Here is a 20,283-nt window from a genome sequence, read left to right on the forward strand (position 1 = left end):
TCCATTACTGTAACCACTCTGTTGGCTTCTAGATGTTGCATAGGTTTGGTGTGATGATGGAAAGAGTTACTTCAGCAACGTATTTTCACCTCTTTCTAAAAAGTGAAGGGCAAAACTTTTAATCAAGGAGCAGTTTATCTTTAATTAGGAAAAATATAATTAGGCATTATCACCTAATTGCTATTACTGATGGAGTAAGACATATTTTCACAAGTAGTGACCCATGCTGAATTATCTCTCTGCTGTTTACCACATAATGAATCTGTATTTGTGTTTGGCAGCTAGTCAGCAAAAATTAAAAGGTAATCAACATGCTTCTCTGCAGTCAGGTCATCAAAGTCACTGGCTTCGCAGATGAGCAAATAACAAAGTCAAGTTGTGATGTCCTAACACAAACCCTTCTTTAGGAATAACTATATTTATCTCCGTGAAGACATCAAGTGGTACTTAAAATAACCATGTACAAAAAGCTTTGCAAAGTAGATTAGAAGAACTGTGCTATACATCTGGTGTTGAGTTAAAAAACAGTTTAATGTCTCAAGGCACCACCACGGTAGAATTTTATACCTGCAAGTAATCATCTAATACACTATTATACAGTTAAGGTAATGTATTAATAAACAGCTTGTGCAATTTTAGGAAGCAATCTATAAAGGAATGTTAGATATACAGTAGGCACATACTATAATACAAATAAAAAACAAAATTCCTAAAAAAAGCATGCTGAGCACCTTTTGGTATAGGTTGAGTTTCTTATTCTAAACACTATGTAAATCTTAACTTACAAAAGGTAAAACTGAAATCTTATAGTAACTGCTTATTTAAACTGATTTTCCTGGGTATTTGACCCTTTATGTCACAGGTTTATTCTTAGGGACAGAGGACTCTGGTACTGGCTGTAAAGGGCTATCTGGTTCGTTCAGTTGTGCGTTCAAGTTTTCAGAAGTTAGGAGAGAAGAATTAAAAACTATTTCACTTAAGTCTGATTTTATGGATACAAGATGTGGTTCTTGAAAACTTAATGGTTCTTCTACCAACACCTGTGTATTTTCTCGTGTCATTCCCATATCTGATGGTGACTTTCTTTTCATTCTTGTGTATGATTTGTCTAAATTCTCCATGCCTTGATCAGTTTTCTGAAATCGCCCAAAGAACCAAATGAAGAAACCAAACAAAGCAAAAGCCAGCAAACTTGGAATAAAAGCCAGGCATTTGACATCAAGGCTAGAGCCTATGAATCTGCTGTGCAAGAACATGTCTCCTTCGGCATAGGTCCGGTTCGTCAATGGGTTGGTGTTATTGGATCTCCACTCCCAGGATAATTTAGTTCTATTAAGGTCTTTCAAGCTTTCTGAGTCCTTCACTGTGTAGATCTTCTGTCCGGGACCGATATATTGACCATATTCATGAGGTTTGTAAAATATTTGGTTCTTCCACATATTCAGATCCAAGATTAAAACAAGGAAGATAATTCCATAGTTAAACCATTTGCCTGTTTGGAAAAAGAAAGTTTTGTCATCTGATATATCCATTTCAGAAGCAGTACAAATTCAGTCACATGTAAAATCTACTCAGAGGAAAAAAAAACCCAAGCAACAAACCCATATTCATTTTTTTTATTAATCTATAAAGCAAAGCTGTAATTAAATTTCCCCTATAGATTTTTGCTGAATTTCCCCTAGCATTTTACAATTAGGTCTAGGCTCATTATAAAATAATTCTGTAACACAAGCACAGCAGTATATCAAATGAATACACATTCCATTTTGTAGGTGACCTGTCGATTAGACCACTAGGTGATCTGGTGTAGATCAATAAACCTAAAAGAAGCATTAATTCCAGGACTTAACGAAATATTCACATGGAAGTTTTCCATGAAAAGGCCATAATAGATGGAACTGTTTATATACCAGGAATGACTGAAATGACTGAATTTTTTTGGGTTGGTAATTATGTAAATTGTTTGATACTCCAACCATGATGCACAGACATATTAAGATGGGGATAACTGGATGAACTGTGATTTAGAGACACTACACCCTCGAGAAATGGCAAAGGCTGACTGTAGTCTTGGGAGGTTAGACAGCTTAGCTTTTCCTACAGTCCATGTAGTGAGATGCTCCTCCAAGGAGTGACTCATAGTCTGACATTCAGCTCCTGCAGTACTGGAGGAGGAAACCTTTATCCTTTTATTATTTAAAGTTGCTCTTTTGCATGCTCCCTTCAGGCATCCAAAAGACATTAAAGATAACATTATGCAATTGCACCATGCTTTGAACAGGGTGTTGGAACAGGTGAACTCCAGGCATCCATTCAGAATTATTTTATGAATACACAAACCGAATTATACTATTTTCTTAGTGAAAACATCTCTTACATTCTAGCTGAACATCACCTGTGCATGTGATGACCACCCAAGAACTCAGCAAATCTACATGTCAGCATTACATGAAAGAACCCGCATGGAGGAATGTTCCTCCTGGTGATGAATGTTAATGATCTGTGCTGGAACCATATTTAAATATGTTTCAAGTGAAACAGAAAACAAATGTATCAGAGTATCTATCGAATGACTTATGCTTTGGCTTTTAAGGCATAAATGGATTCCATTTCCTGAAAGTCTGTGTGTTCAAATTGTACAACTAAAATACTCCAGGAGGGTAAGAATATCAACTCCTTGTTTTTCAGCAGTTGTGTAAAAAACGTTTTGAAACAATGATTTTTCATCAAATTATCACTCTGCTTCAACCAGAAAACTGTTTCAACCAGAAACCAACCCCTTGCTTCGTTGCCCTGAATTCAATTCGTTAAGCCATATTCTTTTCCCAGGAAAATGCATCATAAGCCCATCCAAGAAAAATCTTCCACCAAAATGCTGTCTGTGGTGCTTTGTGTTTCTGCAGAGTCAAGACTGGTGATTTTCCAGGGAGATCTGCTAGACCCTAGAGACTGTAAGAAGGGGAAAAACTCATGCAGGACCAGTACTGCTCTTTCTCTTTATCTAGACATGGCAAGCATGAAGATGTGTGAAGAGAAAACAGACAATTGAAAGATCAAAATACGAATCATAATGAAACAGGGACATTATTGAGATGGCCTTTATAAAGGCCAAAATACACTGTTAAGTATAACAGTGTCATAACTGAAAGTTTCAGTGTCATAACTGAAGGTTTCTGTTATGACTGACAATGGAAACTTAGACATTGCAAAGCTGAGCTATAACCAACCTCCTTTTCGGGTATGAAGGCACCCAGTGGATTTCATAGCAACCACCTGTGTGACCACATTGTCCTAAATGAAACATATGTAGAGCAAGCTACCTAAGGAGTAAGACTTTAGACAGCAGCCTGCACCTGGTGAAGCTGACTAAGAAGCTAGCAGAAAACACTAAAAATGCTGAATACAGGTAGCCAGATGCTTGATCTGGGGCTTCACATAGCATCTATCCTGCACTGTGGTTTCATAATTGTGAATCTCTCCTAAAATGCATCAGCCTAAAAAAGGCTCCACCCCTCTTATATTATGAATTTGACTGCGCACCTGCTCTGAGATATACTTTTCAAGCATTCCTGTTTCATAAAAAGCATGAAGTTGAAACTCCCTTGCTCAGTTCCTACACAGTGTTAGGCAGGCAGGAGCACAGCTGTAAGCTCTGCTGTTGGGATTGTTGGGTCAGTGTGGACTATAAAGGGTGCTTAGACAATCATCTTTGGTGCAGACACCCTTAAGATGAATCACAACCTGTATGTCTGAGTGGCAGCTAGGTGCTCGAGACCTGCCTCTGTTTTGTAGTGGATCCTCTCAAAATTCCTTAAATTCCTAATTTCTAGACCATTTTTCCATCCCCTGCATCACCGTCATGTTTGATGAACTCTGATTTTTCCTTCTCTTTTGAAAACTGTTGTCACCAGAACCAAACACTGTATATGAGTAACAGTCTCGCTATAACCATATATGAACACAATGACATCTTCCTACTCCTACTCAGTATTCCCCGCAGCCAAGGACTGTGTTAATCTCCTTAGACACAAAATCACTGGGAGTTAGTGCTGTCTTGGTTACTTACAGAAACTATTTGCCTCTTCCTAGAATACAGTGTCCTCTGCTGTCTATCCCTCTTTCAAGACATGCATTTGACTGCTGTTCTAGCAGGTGTGATAGCCTGTTCAGTTTAATGAGCAAACCTTCTAGATCAGTGATAAATGTGTTGGAGCAGACCAAACCAAACGGCCTGAAAGTATCCACTCGCAAACATCTATTTAATGATCATTCCCCATGACAAGGAATTTTTGAGATGACTTATACTGACCAACATTTAACATTATACATGTGTATAATGTAGATGTATAAAATGACTGTCTATTGCAACTTAATTTTATTATAATGCTTTTTACACTAAGTTGTACATGAAGCTTACATTGGAAATCAACTTCGTAAATTAGACTTCACTCCTGATGTCTCACCTTGCACACAAGCTCAAGTTTTTAGTTTTGCACAGGGTTAAAATAAATATAGTAATGAATCTGTGGGTATTAATTCTATTTGTGAGTCTGCGATGTAAAATGTGAAACCTTTTCCTAGGCACTGTAGGCTACAACCACTTTTTGGGGATGAAAACTTGATCCCTATTTTCTGAGCATAACTATTGAAGAGGATTGTATCCTCATGGCTAGGGCACTCATCAGAAGGGAAACCCTGACTGTAGAACAATCCCTGCTTATGGCAGTTTGGCCCTGCATTGTAGGACCACGCTCTGAACACCAGCCTGTATGGGATTCTGCTTAGAAATACTCTGCCCTTCCTGTTGAAGCTGAACTATGCACACAGATGAATGCCAGGGGCCTTCTCGTGGTCAAAGAGGTATGGATTTTTCTTTTTCCCTTTTCCAGAAAGGCATCAGCTGAACAAGATGTTTGGGCAGTGGTCATCTTAAAAGAAGCTGATAAGGTTTATGACAGGTTCAGCAACCAGTCCACAATGCAACATGCAACTGATTTACTGGGTAATTTTGCAGATCTTGCAGGTCCAAGTATTCCAAACCAGCTGCTGATTCTGGAGCATTTTTATTTTTGCATGTCCACTCTGTACCTGACTGATAAGATCCTAAAAAAAGAGACCTCATGTGGAAGCCAGTCCTCATCATCCCTCCTGAGGTCAAGAGGAAATGTGAAAATTCCACTTATTAAGGCTAGACTCAGGTGGCCTCATGCTGTGCAACCACAGCCAGAGGCTAGTACAGTAAATGTCGACTTCTCACACACCTCTGTAAAACATTTAGGTATCTTTGAAATGCTCTTCATATCTTTGGTCACGTTAGTCCTCTATTAGCTAGGTACATGCATACTGTTATGTGAACTAAGGCACAAATCCTCTGACTTCTTTTCCAAATCTGTGTGCACAGACAGCTTTGTTTTTACGTCTAACATTTCTGGTTTTGCCCACAGGCTCCTTCAGGCTTCCCTGTATAGGTGATGTTTGGCCTGAATGTCAACCCATTTTGGTTTAACTCCACAAGCCAGCCATGCTAGGCACTCGCCACCAATGAAGATGATAATTTCTCCTTTGGGTGGAAGTGCACTCTGGTTACATCAGCGCTCAGAAACATGTTTATAAACAGCCAGAAAAAAATCTCCCACCTGTTTTGATGTCCAAACCTTAACATTTCCTATTTGAAAATTATTCGCACACTTGACAGAAGATGTTCTTGGATCTCCAGCGCTGCTATTAAAGGGTACCAGCCAGGCCCCATAATGCCTTTTAACCATGAAAGAATCTGAAGTAACAAAATTTACTTTTAAGTTTTCCCTGGGTACTATAGAAACTAGGGTAGACTATGTATTTTCATAAACAGCAGCCCAAGAAGGAAAACACACACTTCGCAATGAACCATCTGTCAAGGGAAATCCAGATGAGTTAAGCAGAAGCTGGAATTCAAGTTATTTTTGATGTTCATAGATAAAAGCAGCTATCAAAACAGGATAAAAATATTTAATACTGAGTAGATTCTTGCTGTGAGTTCCTAGAAGCAAAGAAATTTGAGCAAAATGAGGTACTCAGTTACCAGTAAAAATAAGATATGTTTTTGATAGTAAATTTAAAATTACACTGAAGTATGTAAGCTACAGGCTGCAGATGTTAATTTGATATTACTGCCAACTTACACCATTCAGAAATCATAAATCAGGCCTAAGAAAGCACGTTATCAATTTAAAGTAGCAAGATGGGTTAAAAATAATACACTTAGCACTGTCATATTTATCTGCCTTTAGATACTGGAGTTACACAGAAGCAACATTTCTTCTCTGCAATCATAAGCTTTATTTTATGAAAGCTGAAATTCTCTCATAGTCACTAAATTCAGGAGCTAAGACTTTAAGGCTAAATAAAAAAAAAAAAAAGAAAAGCAACTGTCTTAAGACTTGTGATAAAATCAGGAGAGCTGGCAACACAGAGCGTGTAACTGTGAAATCCTTCGTCTGTAGAGCACTTGCACAAAGCCATTAAATACACACCAACAGAAAGGTGGTTCAAAGTCCTTTACTCCTCTGAATGTTCCATTACGTACAGCTGCTTCTTTGTGGGACTTTTGCTTGTTAGAGCAACCCAGCATCGAATTGGGTTGCTCAGGGGAGTCCTAGGGCTGCTCTTACTTATATCAGTCAACAGTGACCAAAACTGACTGTAAAAGAGTGAAATTTCCCGGGTAAAAGATGATAAGTGTTGCTTCAGCCATACTTTCTTTCTCCTTGCTCTTTGAGAGAAAAGTATTTCCAGTTTCTACAAATCAGGTCACAGGTCATAGATTTACAGCTTGACTTTATCCCTATAGCAAGTACTAAAATAAAAAATATTCAGGCCTTAGTCTTCTTTTCCTGCTTGTTACTAAAAAGAAGTCCTGTGGCTTAATTTAACATTCTGGATTCCATGTATTAAACAGGGCTTAAATGCAGCAGGCTGCCTGCCAGTATCAGTGTCCTATCACTATGTCATTTGCTGCAGTTGCATTCATATGCATCACTCTCTACCATCATTTTAGACTGGACTACATTCATCTTGCTGTATATATATTTAATCAGTACTTCTTTCCTTTTATTAGCTCCTTGGTTTGAGTAGAAAATTACAAGTATCTCAACATCCATACAATAGCTAGAGCTTGAAAATGATCCAAGACAATACCCTGACCTAAGACAAGAACTGATGGCAAGAACAGATGGTTCAAGCAAAACTTACCCAAAGGGAGGTTCTTGTGCCATGTGTTATCACTGTTTATTAGATCTCTTAAACGGTGGCGTAGCACCAAGATAAAACAGGCACTCAGTAGACAGAGTACGTGATGTGCAGTCAAATGGATTGATTTGTCTAGTGAATCTAATAAATGGATCTTGTTAACGCTGAGCAGGGAAAAATATTCCTCAGCCCCTATTCATTAGCTCATCCTTATTAAAAGAATGCCTTGTCAGAAAATCAGAAGGCCTCCAGTCCTCTCTGCAGAAGACTCTACAATGCATAAATATTAGTTTCTCTCAGTTGGTCTGTTTTCAAACAGCAGCACTGCAAGCAATTGTATTTCTGATCTGATAACTGATGTTTTTTACTGTTGCTTGTTCTTTGCTCTTCCCTGTTTATCATCAATATCCCTGTCTCTTCTACAGTGCAAAACTGATCTTTGCTCTTCAGTCCCTCTTCTACCATCCATTGTTTTCCATCTACATTAACTATAATAGTCTGCATTTCTGTATGTGATGGTGCCACCCATCCTGCCGTTCTTCAGTCGTTGTTCATGCACCTCTATGCACCCATTGCACTACTTCTTCTTATACAACGGAATAACCACTGGGCATCAGGGAGCCTTGTGGGACTCAGCCCATCCAAATTCATGCCCTAGTCCTGAGAAGTAGGAAAAAAGTATTTTTGACTAACATGCCTATAATTCATATCAAGTATTTGATGTTTATATTTATTGTTTTTCCCCTCTCCTTTTTTGCTCACTTAGGTGACAAAAAATGTGTTCATTATGTACACATCTGATTTCCTCTCACCCTATACCTCTAGTTCCTGACCATGAGATCATTTACTTCATCCTGTTCCAAAACAGCGAAGAGATTCAGAGCGGCCCTGCAGAGAAGGACTTGGGGGTGTTGGTTGATAAGAAAATGAACATGAGCCCGCTGCAGTGTGCGCTCACAGCCCAGAAAGCCAACCGTATCCTGGGCTGCATCAAAAGGAGTGTGACCAGCAGGTCGAAGGAAGTGATCCTGCCCCTCTACTCTGCTCTCCTGAGACCTCACCTGGAGCATTGTGTGCAGTTCTGGTGTCCTCAACATAAAAAGGACACGGAACTGCTGGAACAAGACCAGAGGAGGGCCATGAGGATGATCAGGGGACTGGAGCACCTCCCATATGAAGACAGGCTGAGGAAGCTGGGGCTGTTCAGCCTGGAGAAGAGAAAGCTGCATGGAGACCTCATAGCAGCCTTCCAGTACCTGAAGGGGGCCTATAGGGATGCTGGGGAGGGACTCCTCATTAGGGACTGTAGTGACGGGACAAAGGGTAACGGGTTAAAACTTAAACAGGGGAAGTTCAGGTTAGATACGAGGAAGAAATTCTTTACTGTAAGGGTGGTGAGACACTGGAATGGGTTGCCCAAAGAAGTTGTGAATGCTCCATCCTTGGCGATGTTCAAGGCCAAGTTGGACAGAGCCTTGTGTGGGATGGTTTAGTGTGAGGTGTCCCTGCCCATGGCAGTGTGGTTGGAACTGGATGATCTTGAGGTCCTTTCCAACCCTAACTCTTCTATGATTCTATTCTATGAAAACCACTGGTGGCTCAAACAGTCTCACTCAGACTTGCCCCAGCCCTTCTTTCCTCTTGACAACCGTCTCTTTTTTCTCAGTATTCCAGCATAGCACCTAGATGAAATTTTGAAAATCTTTTTATCCCTCCATCCCTTCCTACGGCCAATTGCCTTCCCTCATTCAATAGCCAACACATAACTTTTGCAATCATTTTCTCTTCTCTTCTGGTTTTTAATCTGATCACTCAGATTTCTACCTTCTCTACTGAAAATGCCTTTTCTGAGGCCTCATTCAGCCTATCTTGACTGAGCCCTTGGTTCATCAGTCTTTCCTCATTGACACATTTTCTTCCCTTGGCTTTTGCTGCCTGGTGAGCTTGTGACTAACCTGCTAGCTCTTGGCCTTATCTTTGTGTCATCTCTGAATGCTCCTTTTGTCCCTGATCTCTAGGAGTTTCATTGGAAGCCCTCATCTATCATATTGCTGTACAGAATCATGTGTTGTGATTGTTTATATTAGCAGTTAAAGACCCTTGGCAATTCACACCTGCATTCTTTTGCTATTCCTTATTATCCAACTTTTGCCAATGAAGACAGAGCAGCTATGCTCCTTCTGCATAGCTTGAAGGTAAAACCAAAATATTCATTCCTATTTAACCTTTTTCTCTTTTTCATTCCCTACTATTATTAAAATACTGTCTCACAGTATGCAAGGATCAGGTACTTTTTATCTACATGTACCATCCATTTGAATAGCTGCAATTCTATTTTATTTGAGGTTATTTAACTGTCTGCTTCTGGTTAGATGACTGATGGAAGTATGGTTATGAGTGGCCTTTACCAAATGAGAATGACCGAAGTTATGAAAAGATATTAGCATAAATCATAGCAAAAGCATCTGAAAGCATAAGAGATTTGAAGATGAAATAAGCTGCTAATTCCCCAGGAGAGTAATTTTAGATAAAAGATCTATAAAGCTACATTAGGTATTACTTAGTGTCACAAGAAGTTGCTGAAATCCATGAAAAACAGCAGCTCTCTCTGATTTGTGAGATATAGGTTCTTCATTTTCCTGAGATCTTTATGTATGGATGATATAGATTTGGACAGAAACAGAAAAATAGCAATCTGGGACACACACACAAATATATGTGGCTAAGAACATGTTAACATACATTAGTTACACAGAAGCGGTTAACTGTGTGATTGTGCCACAATCTGAAGCATCACATACCTGTTATATGTATGTGATACTCCTCTTTGAGGATCTTTTGGAAATAAGGTACTTTGAACTGCATGTGTGCAGATGGTAAGCCTGGAAGATTCACTTCAACATCACCCATAAAATGTGGAAACTCCCAGTCCTGTTGAAATAAAGAAAAGTCAAGAGTTAAATATAAGCTTTCACATGGTTTAAAATGGTTTCAATTAATAAAAGGGAAGGGTTCTATTTTTAAGCCTTCTGTGATTGGAATTTCTTACTTTAAGGTTGACTGAATCACTTGAAATAGAATACCTTATTTATATTAGATATAAAACATGATTTTGACTTCTGCTCCATGCAATTATGTGTTTAAAAGTTCACTTCACAATTACAATAGTGAACCCACTGTAACAGCTGATAGTACAAAGTAGTCTAAGCATACCAATACCAAGTTGTCTAAGAATATGAATACTTATATAGCAAGCCTGCAATACAATTACAACTTCTGATAGTAATTTGACAAACAGCTTACAGGTAAGAAATTGACAAAGAAAGCCTGACCCCTTTAAACATTTAATGCATCTGTATTCAATTTATAGGGTGTTTCCTGTATTTGGCCTTAATACATCTAAACAAACACCATGCAAGTGCAGGGCCTTCAGTGCAATCTGCCTGAATCAATCCAAGTGGTTTTCTCTGTTGCTGTATTTCACCTGACAGGGTAATGCTGGAAATGTGGAAGCTCTTACCTATCATTCTGCATACTTTGGGAGCATGTGGTAAGCCAGCTGAGGAGGATCTGCATTTAAAGGAATTTTTCGCTTGGTTATCTGCACCCACCATCAGTCACTTGAAAATGGGTATAAGAGCATGGCTCATTAGAGCCAAAACTGAAAGCCTAGCAGTAGCGCTAGTCAGTGGGATTAGTCCCTGAGTGCTTACTCTGCGCACTGCAGATTGTTGGTGATCTACTGTTACAAACATACTGGCCATGTTCCCATGCATACCTCACCTACCTTGTATCTCACAATATCTCACAAGATGATAGTGCAACAAGCACCTGAATTACTGAAAGTAAAAGAATCTGAAATGGAAGGAACTCTCTGAGTGACTTGTGCTTCCTTCACATGAAAACCATTCCAGCGCAGCCATCTCCCAATTCCACTGCCAATTCCTTTTTTTTTTTTTTCCTTTTTTTTTCCCCTGGTTCTGTAAGGCTGAAATTTTCCTACCAGGGCAATGAAAACTGTTATTCAAAACTAAGAATCTTCTCTGAGAGATAAATCACTGTATGTAACTTAACTTCCAAGAACTCTTAAGCGCTTCAGCATTTTCTGCAGTGGAAGGGAAATGGAACAGTTTTATCAGCAAGGAATAGCATGGCCCAAACACTAACAGCAACTGATTTGTGCTAACTCTTTGTGATCCTGAGTTAAATAGATTAACAGGAGTACAAGCAATGAGAAAACCTGACTCTCGGTACCTGTTTCTCAATGTTCACAGAGATACAGCAAGTGCCAATTTACAGGTGGAGAAACCAGAAATAAGGCTGCTCTCTTTTTGCCTTATCACTAATGCAAACCATGCATTCCTGGTCACAAGGCATAACTGCCCAGCTGCACAATCCCTTACATTGCATCTCCAACCATCCCCTTGCAGGTGGTAGGCATTCAAAAAGTGCCCAAATATAAAGATCTTGTGAGTGTATGTTCTCAGTTCACAGTATCTAATATCTATCTCTGGACTGGTGTCTCATGTTAAGTCATATATACTATCACCCAGGAATAAACAGGAAGAAATACATTACATATTCCTGAAGATAATCAAACAGAGAGCTGCATTAGAAATAAGTAAACATGGGACTATAGATCTGGCCTCCTGCTCTTGCCTTCCCCCAGTGTTCCTACTGTGCCTTTTGCTGATTTACAGATAAAATTCCACCATACAGAATTTTATATGGACTGTGTCTTTGCAGCTGAGTTTTATAAAAAACTTCAGCATTTTTTCTGATCTGTATGAATATTACCCGATAATGAATAACTGGAATGCCAGCTCTGTCAGATATGCCATTTACTGTATTTGTCTCAGCAAACACACTTGGCACTTAAACTATGGCTACCTTTCATGTGTACATTATTTCACATTTTCTACCTACATACCCTGTATTGTATGAAGTGTGCCCGAATTGTATCATGACCTCTGTTACTCTGCAGCCCTGTAATATGGTATTGCCATTGCTAGAGAGATGGGCACAGGCTGGCACTGGAGACCTCACAGCTATAAACAACTCCCCAGTGCTAAAGAAATGCAGATCGAGGCTGGACAAAACTGCTTTTAGAAGCAATGAGGAGAACAAAGAACTGTGTAAAATGTGAAAGGCACTGTGTATAGTAAACCTGGTTGTAAGTGGAGCTTCAGATCAGTAAAAAACCAGCAAGGTCTAAAAGTGTGTTAGCAAACATAAAAATGCTCCCAAGTAAATCTTAGGGAGTGAGGAAAAAGAAACCATCACAATGAACATCATATCCTTCCCAGCAAAGGACTCCAGATGCCAATGACACTCCATAATGCTCCATTGATCCCCACCAGACTGAAACTGCCTATTTCAGGACCTGCAGGAGCAGGTGGAGAGTGAATAAAACACCAGGAAAAGGGGTAGAAGCTAAGAACTGTATGTAGAACAATATTGACATTATTATTGTTACTGAAACTTTTTTCTTGACAAAGTATTATTTTCTGTAGTAATCAGATCTCAACTAATGATTCTTGGATTACACTGTTATAAATAATACTAAGTTCTTGGCTTTATCTATTAGGCGTTTCTTCTTCACCATAAATAACATTTCAAATATAACACCTTTATTGGTATGATTACAAAATCTGTTATTTAAAAACAGTCCCACTGAAAAGACAGAAATAAAAAACCAGCAAAATAAAATAAATCACAACAAAATGCATTTGAAAACAATTTTAAAAAAGGGAACTAAAACAATGAGTTAAATCTACTGACTTCCATGAAGGTCATTACAGTCACAGCACTTAGGAAAATCAAACTTTAAGTTAGGTGATTAAATAGCGTTCAGGGCTTCATTTGGCTTACAGCTTTGGTAAATGTGAGCATTTACTGTTCATGTAGTGACATTATCACCTGTGGACACATAGCTGTAGTATTATAGTGCAGGAGAAGAGCAGATGACTATTAACTTTTCGGGCTAATGCTAGTATTAGGCTGTCAAATCCAGAACCAACAAAATGGCCATTTTGCCATCTAGATTCTAAGAAAGTGTTGTCCAAAATCTTTTGACTTAGTTACCAGTCTTTTCCTACTGACAAGCAAAAGACAACTTATTAAAAACTATTTTCCAAGAAATTCAAGGTGCCTTGAAGGAATAATCTGCCTCATTTAACAGGTAACTGGAACACAGATCAGGTCTGCACCACGCTTTCATACATAGTATTTTCTCTCCGTGGTCTCTGGTATCAGTCTGTGGTATCAGTCCGTGCTCACTTCTGGGAAATGAGTGACATAAGTGATGTTCTTTAACTTCTCAGCTCATAATTATGTAAAGTTCACATGATCAGCTTTAGTTCTTATTGCTGAGGTGCCTGCGCTCTGACATAGCTGGGATCTCATTAGGAACTGGGCGCAAAATGCCATCTTTAGAATGCATCTCTATTGACAGAGTTTGAAAAATGAAGCCATACAACCAAACTGTTAGTTCACATTTGTAGCTCTCATATTGCATGAACAGATTGTCTCTTCTCTAAATCCATCAGCATCATATTTCTAATATTCATCTACTCCAGTGGTTTCTAACCTGGCGGGTCAGCAGCACAGCTCTATGCAGCTTCTGAAAGAGAAACCAAACCAGAGCCAGCAGGCTTAAATTAGCTGCACAGAGGTGTCTAACCTCACTGGCGAGTTCTGTGGGTTGTGCAAATCAAATGAGGTTATTGCTTCGTTTCACTCTAGTCATGAGAAAAGGGCAGCCAGAGGTTGAATTTAAGATCGCTGAGGGGTTCATCCTAGTGTTGCAATGGGCAAAGGGAACACCTCTGATTTTCATCAGCTACCTCATTAAACCCAGAAGCACAGACAAAACCGGATGCTGCAAAAGAGGTCATGATAGTTTTGGTTATCTTCCCTTTGTTTCGAGTTCCCCCCACCAAATAAATGCATACACTCTCTGCTGCAATGTCAGGTACTGATTTAAGAACCTACAGTGGAGTTGACAGCACTGATTTGATATTTTGTTAAGTAAAATATTTAGTAATGGTAACTGAGCATCAAAGCCACACTTTCTGGTATGATCTGGCCTTTCTCTGCCATCACCATTGCCTGGGGAAGGCCTGTCCTGACCACAGCCAGGACACAACAGCAGCCCCAGGGCTCCTGGCTAGCTGCCTGTGAGGCAGCCCAGGGGCATGTTGGCATCACACAGCACCCTGGCTGGCTGTGGGATTGCTCCTTGCTGCTTGATGGCTTTTATTGCAGGCTCTGGGCAATGTCTCCCAGCCCCAGAGGACCTGGATCAAATGCCAGAAGGACACAGCAAAAGATCACGATGCCACGCTAGTCTTCCCATGCTACATGCAGACATGACCCTACATCCCTCAGCCACCGCCTTTCCACCCAGGGAAAGCTACCACAGAGAAGGTGGGACTGGTATTAAAAACCGGTAACTCCCCATAGTTAACAAATGTGCTTTCATCTCTCCTGAATAGCTCATAGGGTGCTTGTTACAAAGTAAATACGAAATATCATTAAAAATAAAACACACTGTTCAGATAAAATCATGAAAGAGAAAAAACAAGCACTGAATATTTCTGCTTTAAGTAGTGATGATATATGCCATATTTAATGCTAGGAAAACATTTGTACTTTAAAGCCCTTGGAATAATAAATAAACAAAAATAGAGGGAAGAAACTGAGAAAATGCATATATGAATGTGCATATGTGCTCCAGAAACTGCCAACAGCAGTTTTTGTTTAAATTATTAAAGTCCTTTTAACACGCAAGATAGAAGATTGTGCGTTTTCAGGTATCTTTGCATTTCTTAGATAGCTTTGTTTCAACTCTCAGAACATGGCAGACAGGAAGACAGACAGAGGAAATTTAATGAGAGGCAATGGCTACACATTTTTGCAGTTGTTTGAAGTAAGAAATGAACAGCTGGAATTCAGAGACAGAGGCACGACTCCTCTGTGGCTACCTTTAACTTCGCTGCAGTGCTGCAGCTTGCAGTGATCTCTTCAGCTGAGATGTCTGCAGCTGTGAGCTGCTAAAGTACAAACATCATTTAAATATTTCATTCAGACACACATAAGAAAAGCCAGCAGCCATGACTAGAACTCACTTTCATTCCTGTGAGATGAAATCCACAGCTCAGTTTCTGGCCTTCTGTTCTTTGACAATACCTTAGTTAAATAAGAAGGAAGTTCGGTAGACATTGAGGTTTTTAGTCATCACTAAGTGAAAAATATACATCTAGTCTTAACATTATCACCTGTACTTGTATGGCTTCAGTCGTGCTACTTAGCTCCCACAGTGCAAGATGACATATTACTCTTCAAATGACCTCCTGCTTCATGTTGGTATTATCAGTGCTAATCTATTCATAGTTTTCAAGTCCTGAAAGTTTCATTTATCTGCCCATCTCTTTTGGCTTCACCTGCTTGGATTGTTATTGGCAACAACAATCACAAACCCTCATCAGGAACAGTGGCACAAAGTCACTAATTGCAGATACTTTTTGTCTCTTAGTCTTGATTTAAAGAATTAAAATATGGAAAATCCACTGTAACAGTGGGGTAACTGCTTCAGTTGAGCTCCAAGCTCCTGAGGCGGAAGACTGAAGACAGCTTCTAGCACCAGACATGGGTGTAGAAAGGCTATCCCTGAACTACATGGCAATGTATGACACAGACATACCCCCAACCTTACTGTCATTCTCTGTAATCTTTGTGGTCTTCTCCCCAGTCTTTGCTTAGCTTCTTCAAGCTCCTTGCCTTTCTCTAGAACCAGCACTGCAAGTCTGGCTAATTTTCTCCCTTATTTGAGAAAATGATAAGGCAACAGTAATAACTCCTTCTTTGAGAGTTAAAGTATTAATATGACTGCTTTTTAAGTGTGTGCTTGGCCTTGAATGTCCCCTTCCATTAAAAAAACATTACAGACCTTTTTAGTCTATTATCCATTTCTGCTTATTTAAAGGCAACAATTCCCAGACCACCAGGTCCCAGACAAATCCTGGTCTCTGCACTTTAAATTTATACATTAATGTATTTTGAGTGTAGACAAAACTGTTTATGCACATGTCCTCAAAACAGTGACCCTTGTTACTGAAATGTCCGAAACGGTATTCAGCTTTTCCACAGCAAGCTCAAAGTAATCTCTAGATTTCAGATGCCTAAAATAAGAAATGCTTGCATTTCATTGAAAGATCCATATCCATGCCTATACTCACAGGCAGACACCTGATGTGTGATAGACAGCACTCCCTCTCTCTCCCTTCTGACTATAGATTGGGTATCATCTATTCACCCTTCACAACCTGGTAGTGTCTTGATACCGCAGATCCGTTCTGCGTAGCATGTGACAGATATGACAATTCCTATCAAACCCCACAGCTAAAATTTTTATCAAGGCTCTCTTCATCTGTTCAGTTACATCGGCATCTTTCCCTCTGGCCTTCACAAGTGCAGCTGTTCTCCAGTGACACAGAAATGCTGCCGCAAAGACCATTCTTCTAGTCTGTTTCTTTGACCACCTCACTTTTCTCTTTGATCAAATAAAATATAGGCCACTTCCTTTCATATTCAGGTCCCTTCAGATCTTTCACTACTCTAGGTACAGACTGTCTATATGACAGCTACTCCTTCAATCACTCTATAAATTTGGGCTATAATCTCTTCTCTATTTAAAGAAACTTTCCCCTGTGCAGTTTCCCTTCAGCTGCAGAGCTTTCTCATTGTCCTTTATAATTCTTCTTTGCTACAAGAAAACATGAGGATGTCATGGATTAGGTATCCTGGATTACCTGTCATCCTGACCCATGAAGTCACTACTGGTTATGCCTGCCTGTCTAACCTGACATAAATCTTTAGTATGCTCTAGGTCCAAACTTGTATTTTGGTTGTCTTTGAGCATCATCTAGCTCAATACTTCCCTGGCCCTTAGTGACCATTGCTGGTTCCTTGATAGAACAGATATTGCTAATAGAGTTAAGAATTAATGGCTATCCATTCTTTCTGTTACGTTAGGAACTAATTGTGTTTGAAAACAAGACAGTACACAAGGAAGGATGGACACCAGGTTTCACATCTTGAGATGTGTAGTGACCATGAACAACAGTAATTACCATTTCCCACTGAGGGCGACTGTTTTTTCTTACATCTACCATTCAAGTTTCAGCTACTCATGAGAGGCAAAGAGGAGCAAGGTAAACAACTTCATCCATGCAAGAGCTGCAGCAGACATCTCTAAGCACAGCCTCTGCGCATACCAAGGATGTCCTAGGAGCATACCCAGGATACCCTACGAGCAAGTCCACCAGTTTTCTGTCAGGCAGATGTGAGGCATCACTGACTTCGGTGACACTGTGAGGTTCCTCTTCTTTGTAACTTACTCTTACCTGTTGATTAGCTATTCACAACTGCTGAAAAGGCTGATTAAAGATGACCAAATGTAAATCTACTTTTTTTCTCCGAGTTTCTCCAATTTATGTAAGCTTTTACTCTTAATTTACTGTCTCACTCATGTCTAACCTTGGTTGAGCTAAATAGGTATCAAGTAATTCATCTGGATGAGAAACACCAGTGTTAGCTCTTCCAGTTGATTCTTCAGTCTGATAAGCTGCTAAATAAAGTGGTAATGTTGCAATATCATGTACCTGTAAGATACAAAGAAATCAGCTCCTGTAAAGCAACTGTGTCTTGTTCCCCGCATGAAACTTCCCTAAACCACCAGCAAGTCAGTAGTAATGGTTTTTCTAACTACCTCAGCGGCACACTTTATGAAAGACATTTCTGGGGTGACTCGGAGAAATTAATATTCACTAATAATATGCAATGCATATGTTTACAGATTTAGTAAGACTACAGCTTGCCATCAAGGGAAATCACAACAGACCAGACAGTCTTTCTGGTACCCTAGAAGACCAAATATATGACTATAAGGTGAAGAATAAAAATAAGTTTTAAATACATTGCTATGCAATCATCTTTAACAATATGAGTACATAGACGGTAATACACATACCATTGCATTGTGGAAAACATACCCACATTGCAGCTGAACAGTAATGTGAAATCTGGAGCATATCAGGATTTGTAAAGACTGCTAATGACATTTGTATCTATTAGAGAACAGTAAGCTCTACTTAGAATTCAGAGTTCATTTTGCATTAAGGCAACTGTCTCCAGCTGATTTCAGCTGCATCTAAAATCATATTTTCCCTTGTTTGTTCTAAATACTCATATGTACAAATTTCCTTGTTGTCTGATACTCCAGTCTTCATGGTATTTTACAGTGTTGCCCAAGCCCACAATTTTTGCAATAAGATACCTGAGCAGAGATTTGCAGTAAAATACCTGAGCAGATATTTTTCTTGATATGAACTTTGCAACGTAATAAAAGGCGTGTTATAGAAATGAAGAGTGCCTGGAGCAAGCGGATTACTGTATGTTACTCACTGTAGATGAAAAGTAAATCAGTTGCCTCAGTAATAGAAATGGAGGACTGAGGAGCCATTCTGTTTTGGTCAAAATTCCTTCAGATCATACGTGCTCTGAAAAGTTTTACCATCACCTGTCTTGAGAAAATTTGGGGCTGGTTACAAACCAAACTATAGATTTGCCTTTTGGAGTTAAGTGTGATCTGAAGTGGCAGGTTTGGTCTCAGTCCAAGACTTTCTTCCAATTTGTGTTGGTTTAGCTGTAACTGGAAACTACACGTGCTTGTTCACCTTGATGTGATTAAGGCATCAAAACAGTAATACTAATTTTCTATTAAAAAAAACAACCAGCCCAGGATTATGTGCTGCATGTTACTGATACTGAAAAAATGAAGAAAGCTTAAGAGGACAACACAAAGTAAAAACACTGGATGCATATGGAACACAAGGAGAAATGTGTCTCAAATTCAAACGTGGGGTTTACAAACAAGTCAGTGAAAATTCCTTTAAAGAAATCAGTAATAACTTTTCCAAAATTATTTTCCTCCTTAGAACTTGTACTAATATGCCACTTTTAATATATAAGGAAAGAAAAAGGGAGCCATTTGCAAATGCTGAAAGAAGAAAGACTGACTTAGCAAAACATGGCTATCTGCACCTTAAGTCTTTTTTTCAGGGACAAGAGCAACATGATGTAATATATTTAGTCTTCCCAGCTCCATCTCTTGTTTTTTAGTTGAAGCTAAAATAATTTTCTGTGTCCTGAGTTTTAGCCTGCTAATAGAATTAGCAGTGGCAGCACACTGCACTTGTGAATGAGTTGCCTTCATCTTCCTTCATCCCATTCCAAAACTCCTCCTCCACACTCCCCCTCTACCCTCAGTTTTATCTTCAAGAGCTGTAATGTGGCCATTAGGCATATACGTCCCAGCAGTAACAGCAGGTTGTTTGCTACCAGTTGGGATGGCAGTAGGAAATGCGTACGTAATGTTTGTATAGCATTATGTAAACACATCTTGGTAGCAAAAGAAGATATAAGGAAACACATAAAGTTTAGGAGGCATGCATGTAAAAATACAATCAGCTTCTCTTGCACATCAGTACTACCTCTGGAATATGTTTCCAAACTGCCATCAACCATCTAGAATACAGGTGAAACTGTATATATGTTATATGGGCATTTATTTTGTCCATTCTTAGTTGCATTACACATGTCGCCAAATCAGTCTCTAACATCTATTTTGTGGATTAGATTGCATCCACCAGAATGGGAATGAGCACACAGCTAGCTCCCTTTCAGCCACCTACATTTAGGCATCCTGACCTTCAAGGTGAATCACATGTAGGGTGTTTCAGCTGGGTCACACTCCAGAAGCCTGAGTTACAGCCTGCCAGTACGTGCTACAAAGCAGATGTTCTTCCTTGCACTAAAGTTCTTCAGAATACATAAGCCCTAAGTGGCAATGATGGCTGGTCTGATGACCTCTGAATACCTTTTCTGTGTTTGTCATGATCTACCTAGTTATTTCCATGAATCATAATAATTTTAGTAATCATATGAGACAGTTTCTCTTCACTCCCTCACCAGGTCAGAAAGCTAAACAGCAGA

The 20,283-nt window shown here is 39.4% G+C and overlaps 1 protein-coding gene across 3 annotated transcripts in view; it reads right to left on the reverse strand.

The window, feature by feature from the left end:
• Positions 1 to 512: 512 nt before the first annotated feature.
• The window catches only part of TMEM117 (transmembrane protein 117), a 230,536-nt gene continuing 210,765 nt past the window's right edge, over positions 513 to 20,283 (reverse strand). For all 3 annotated transcript variants that reach the window (XM_065664945.1, XM_065664953.1, XM_065664948.1), the window contains 2 exons: positions 10,029 to 10,158; positions 513 to 1,492 (listed from right to left, as the gene is read on the reverse strand). In XM_065664945.1, coding sequence (XP_065521017.1) covers positions 852 to 1,492; positions 10,029 to 10,158 — 771 coding nt within the window. In that variant the 3' untranslated portion in view covers positions 513 to 851. The remainder of the gene's footprint in view (positions 1,493 to 10,028; positions 10,159 to 20,283) is intronic.

The sequence above is a fragment of the Lathamus discolor genome, chromosome 1, assembly GCF_037157495.1.
Source record: "Lathamus discolor isolate bLatDis1 chromosome 1, bLatDis1.hap1, whole genome shotgun sequence".
NCBI lineage: Eukaryota > Metazoa > Chordata > Aves > Psittaciformes > Psittacidae > Lathamus > Lathamus discolor.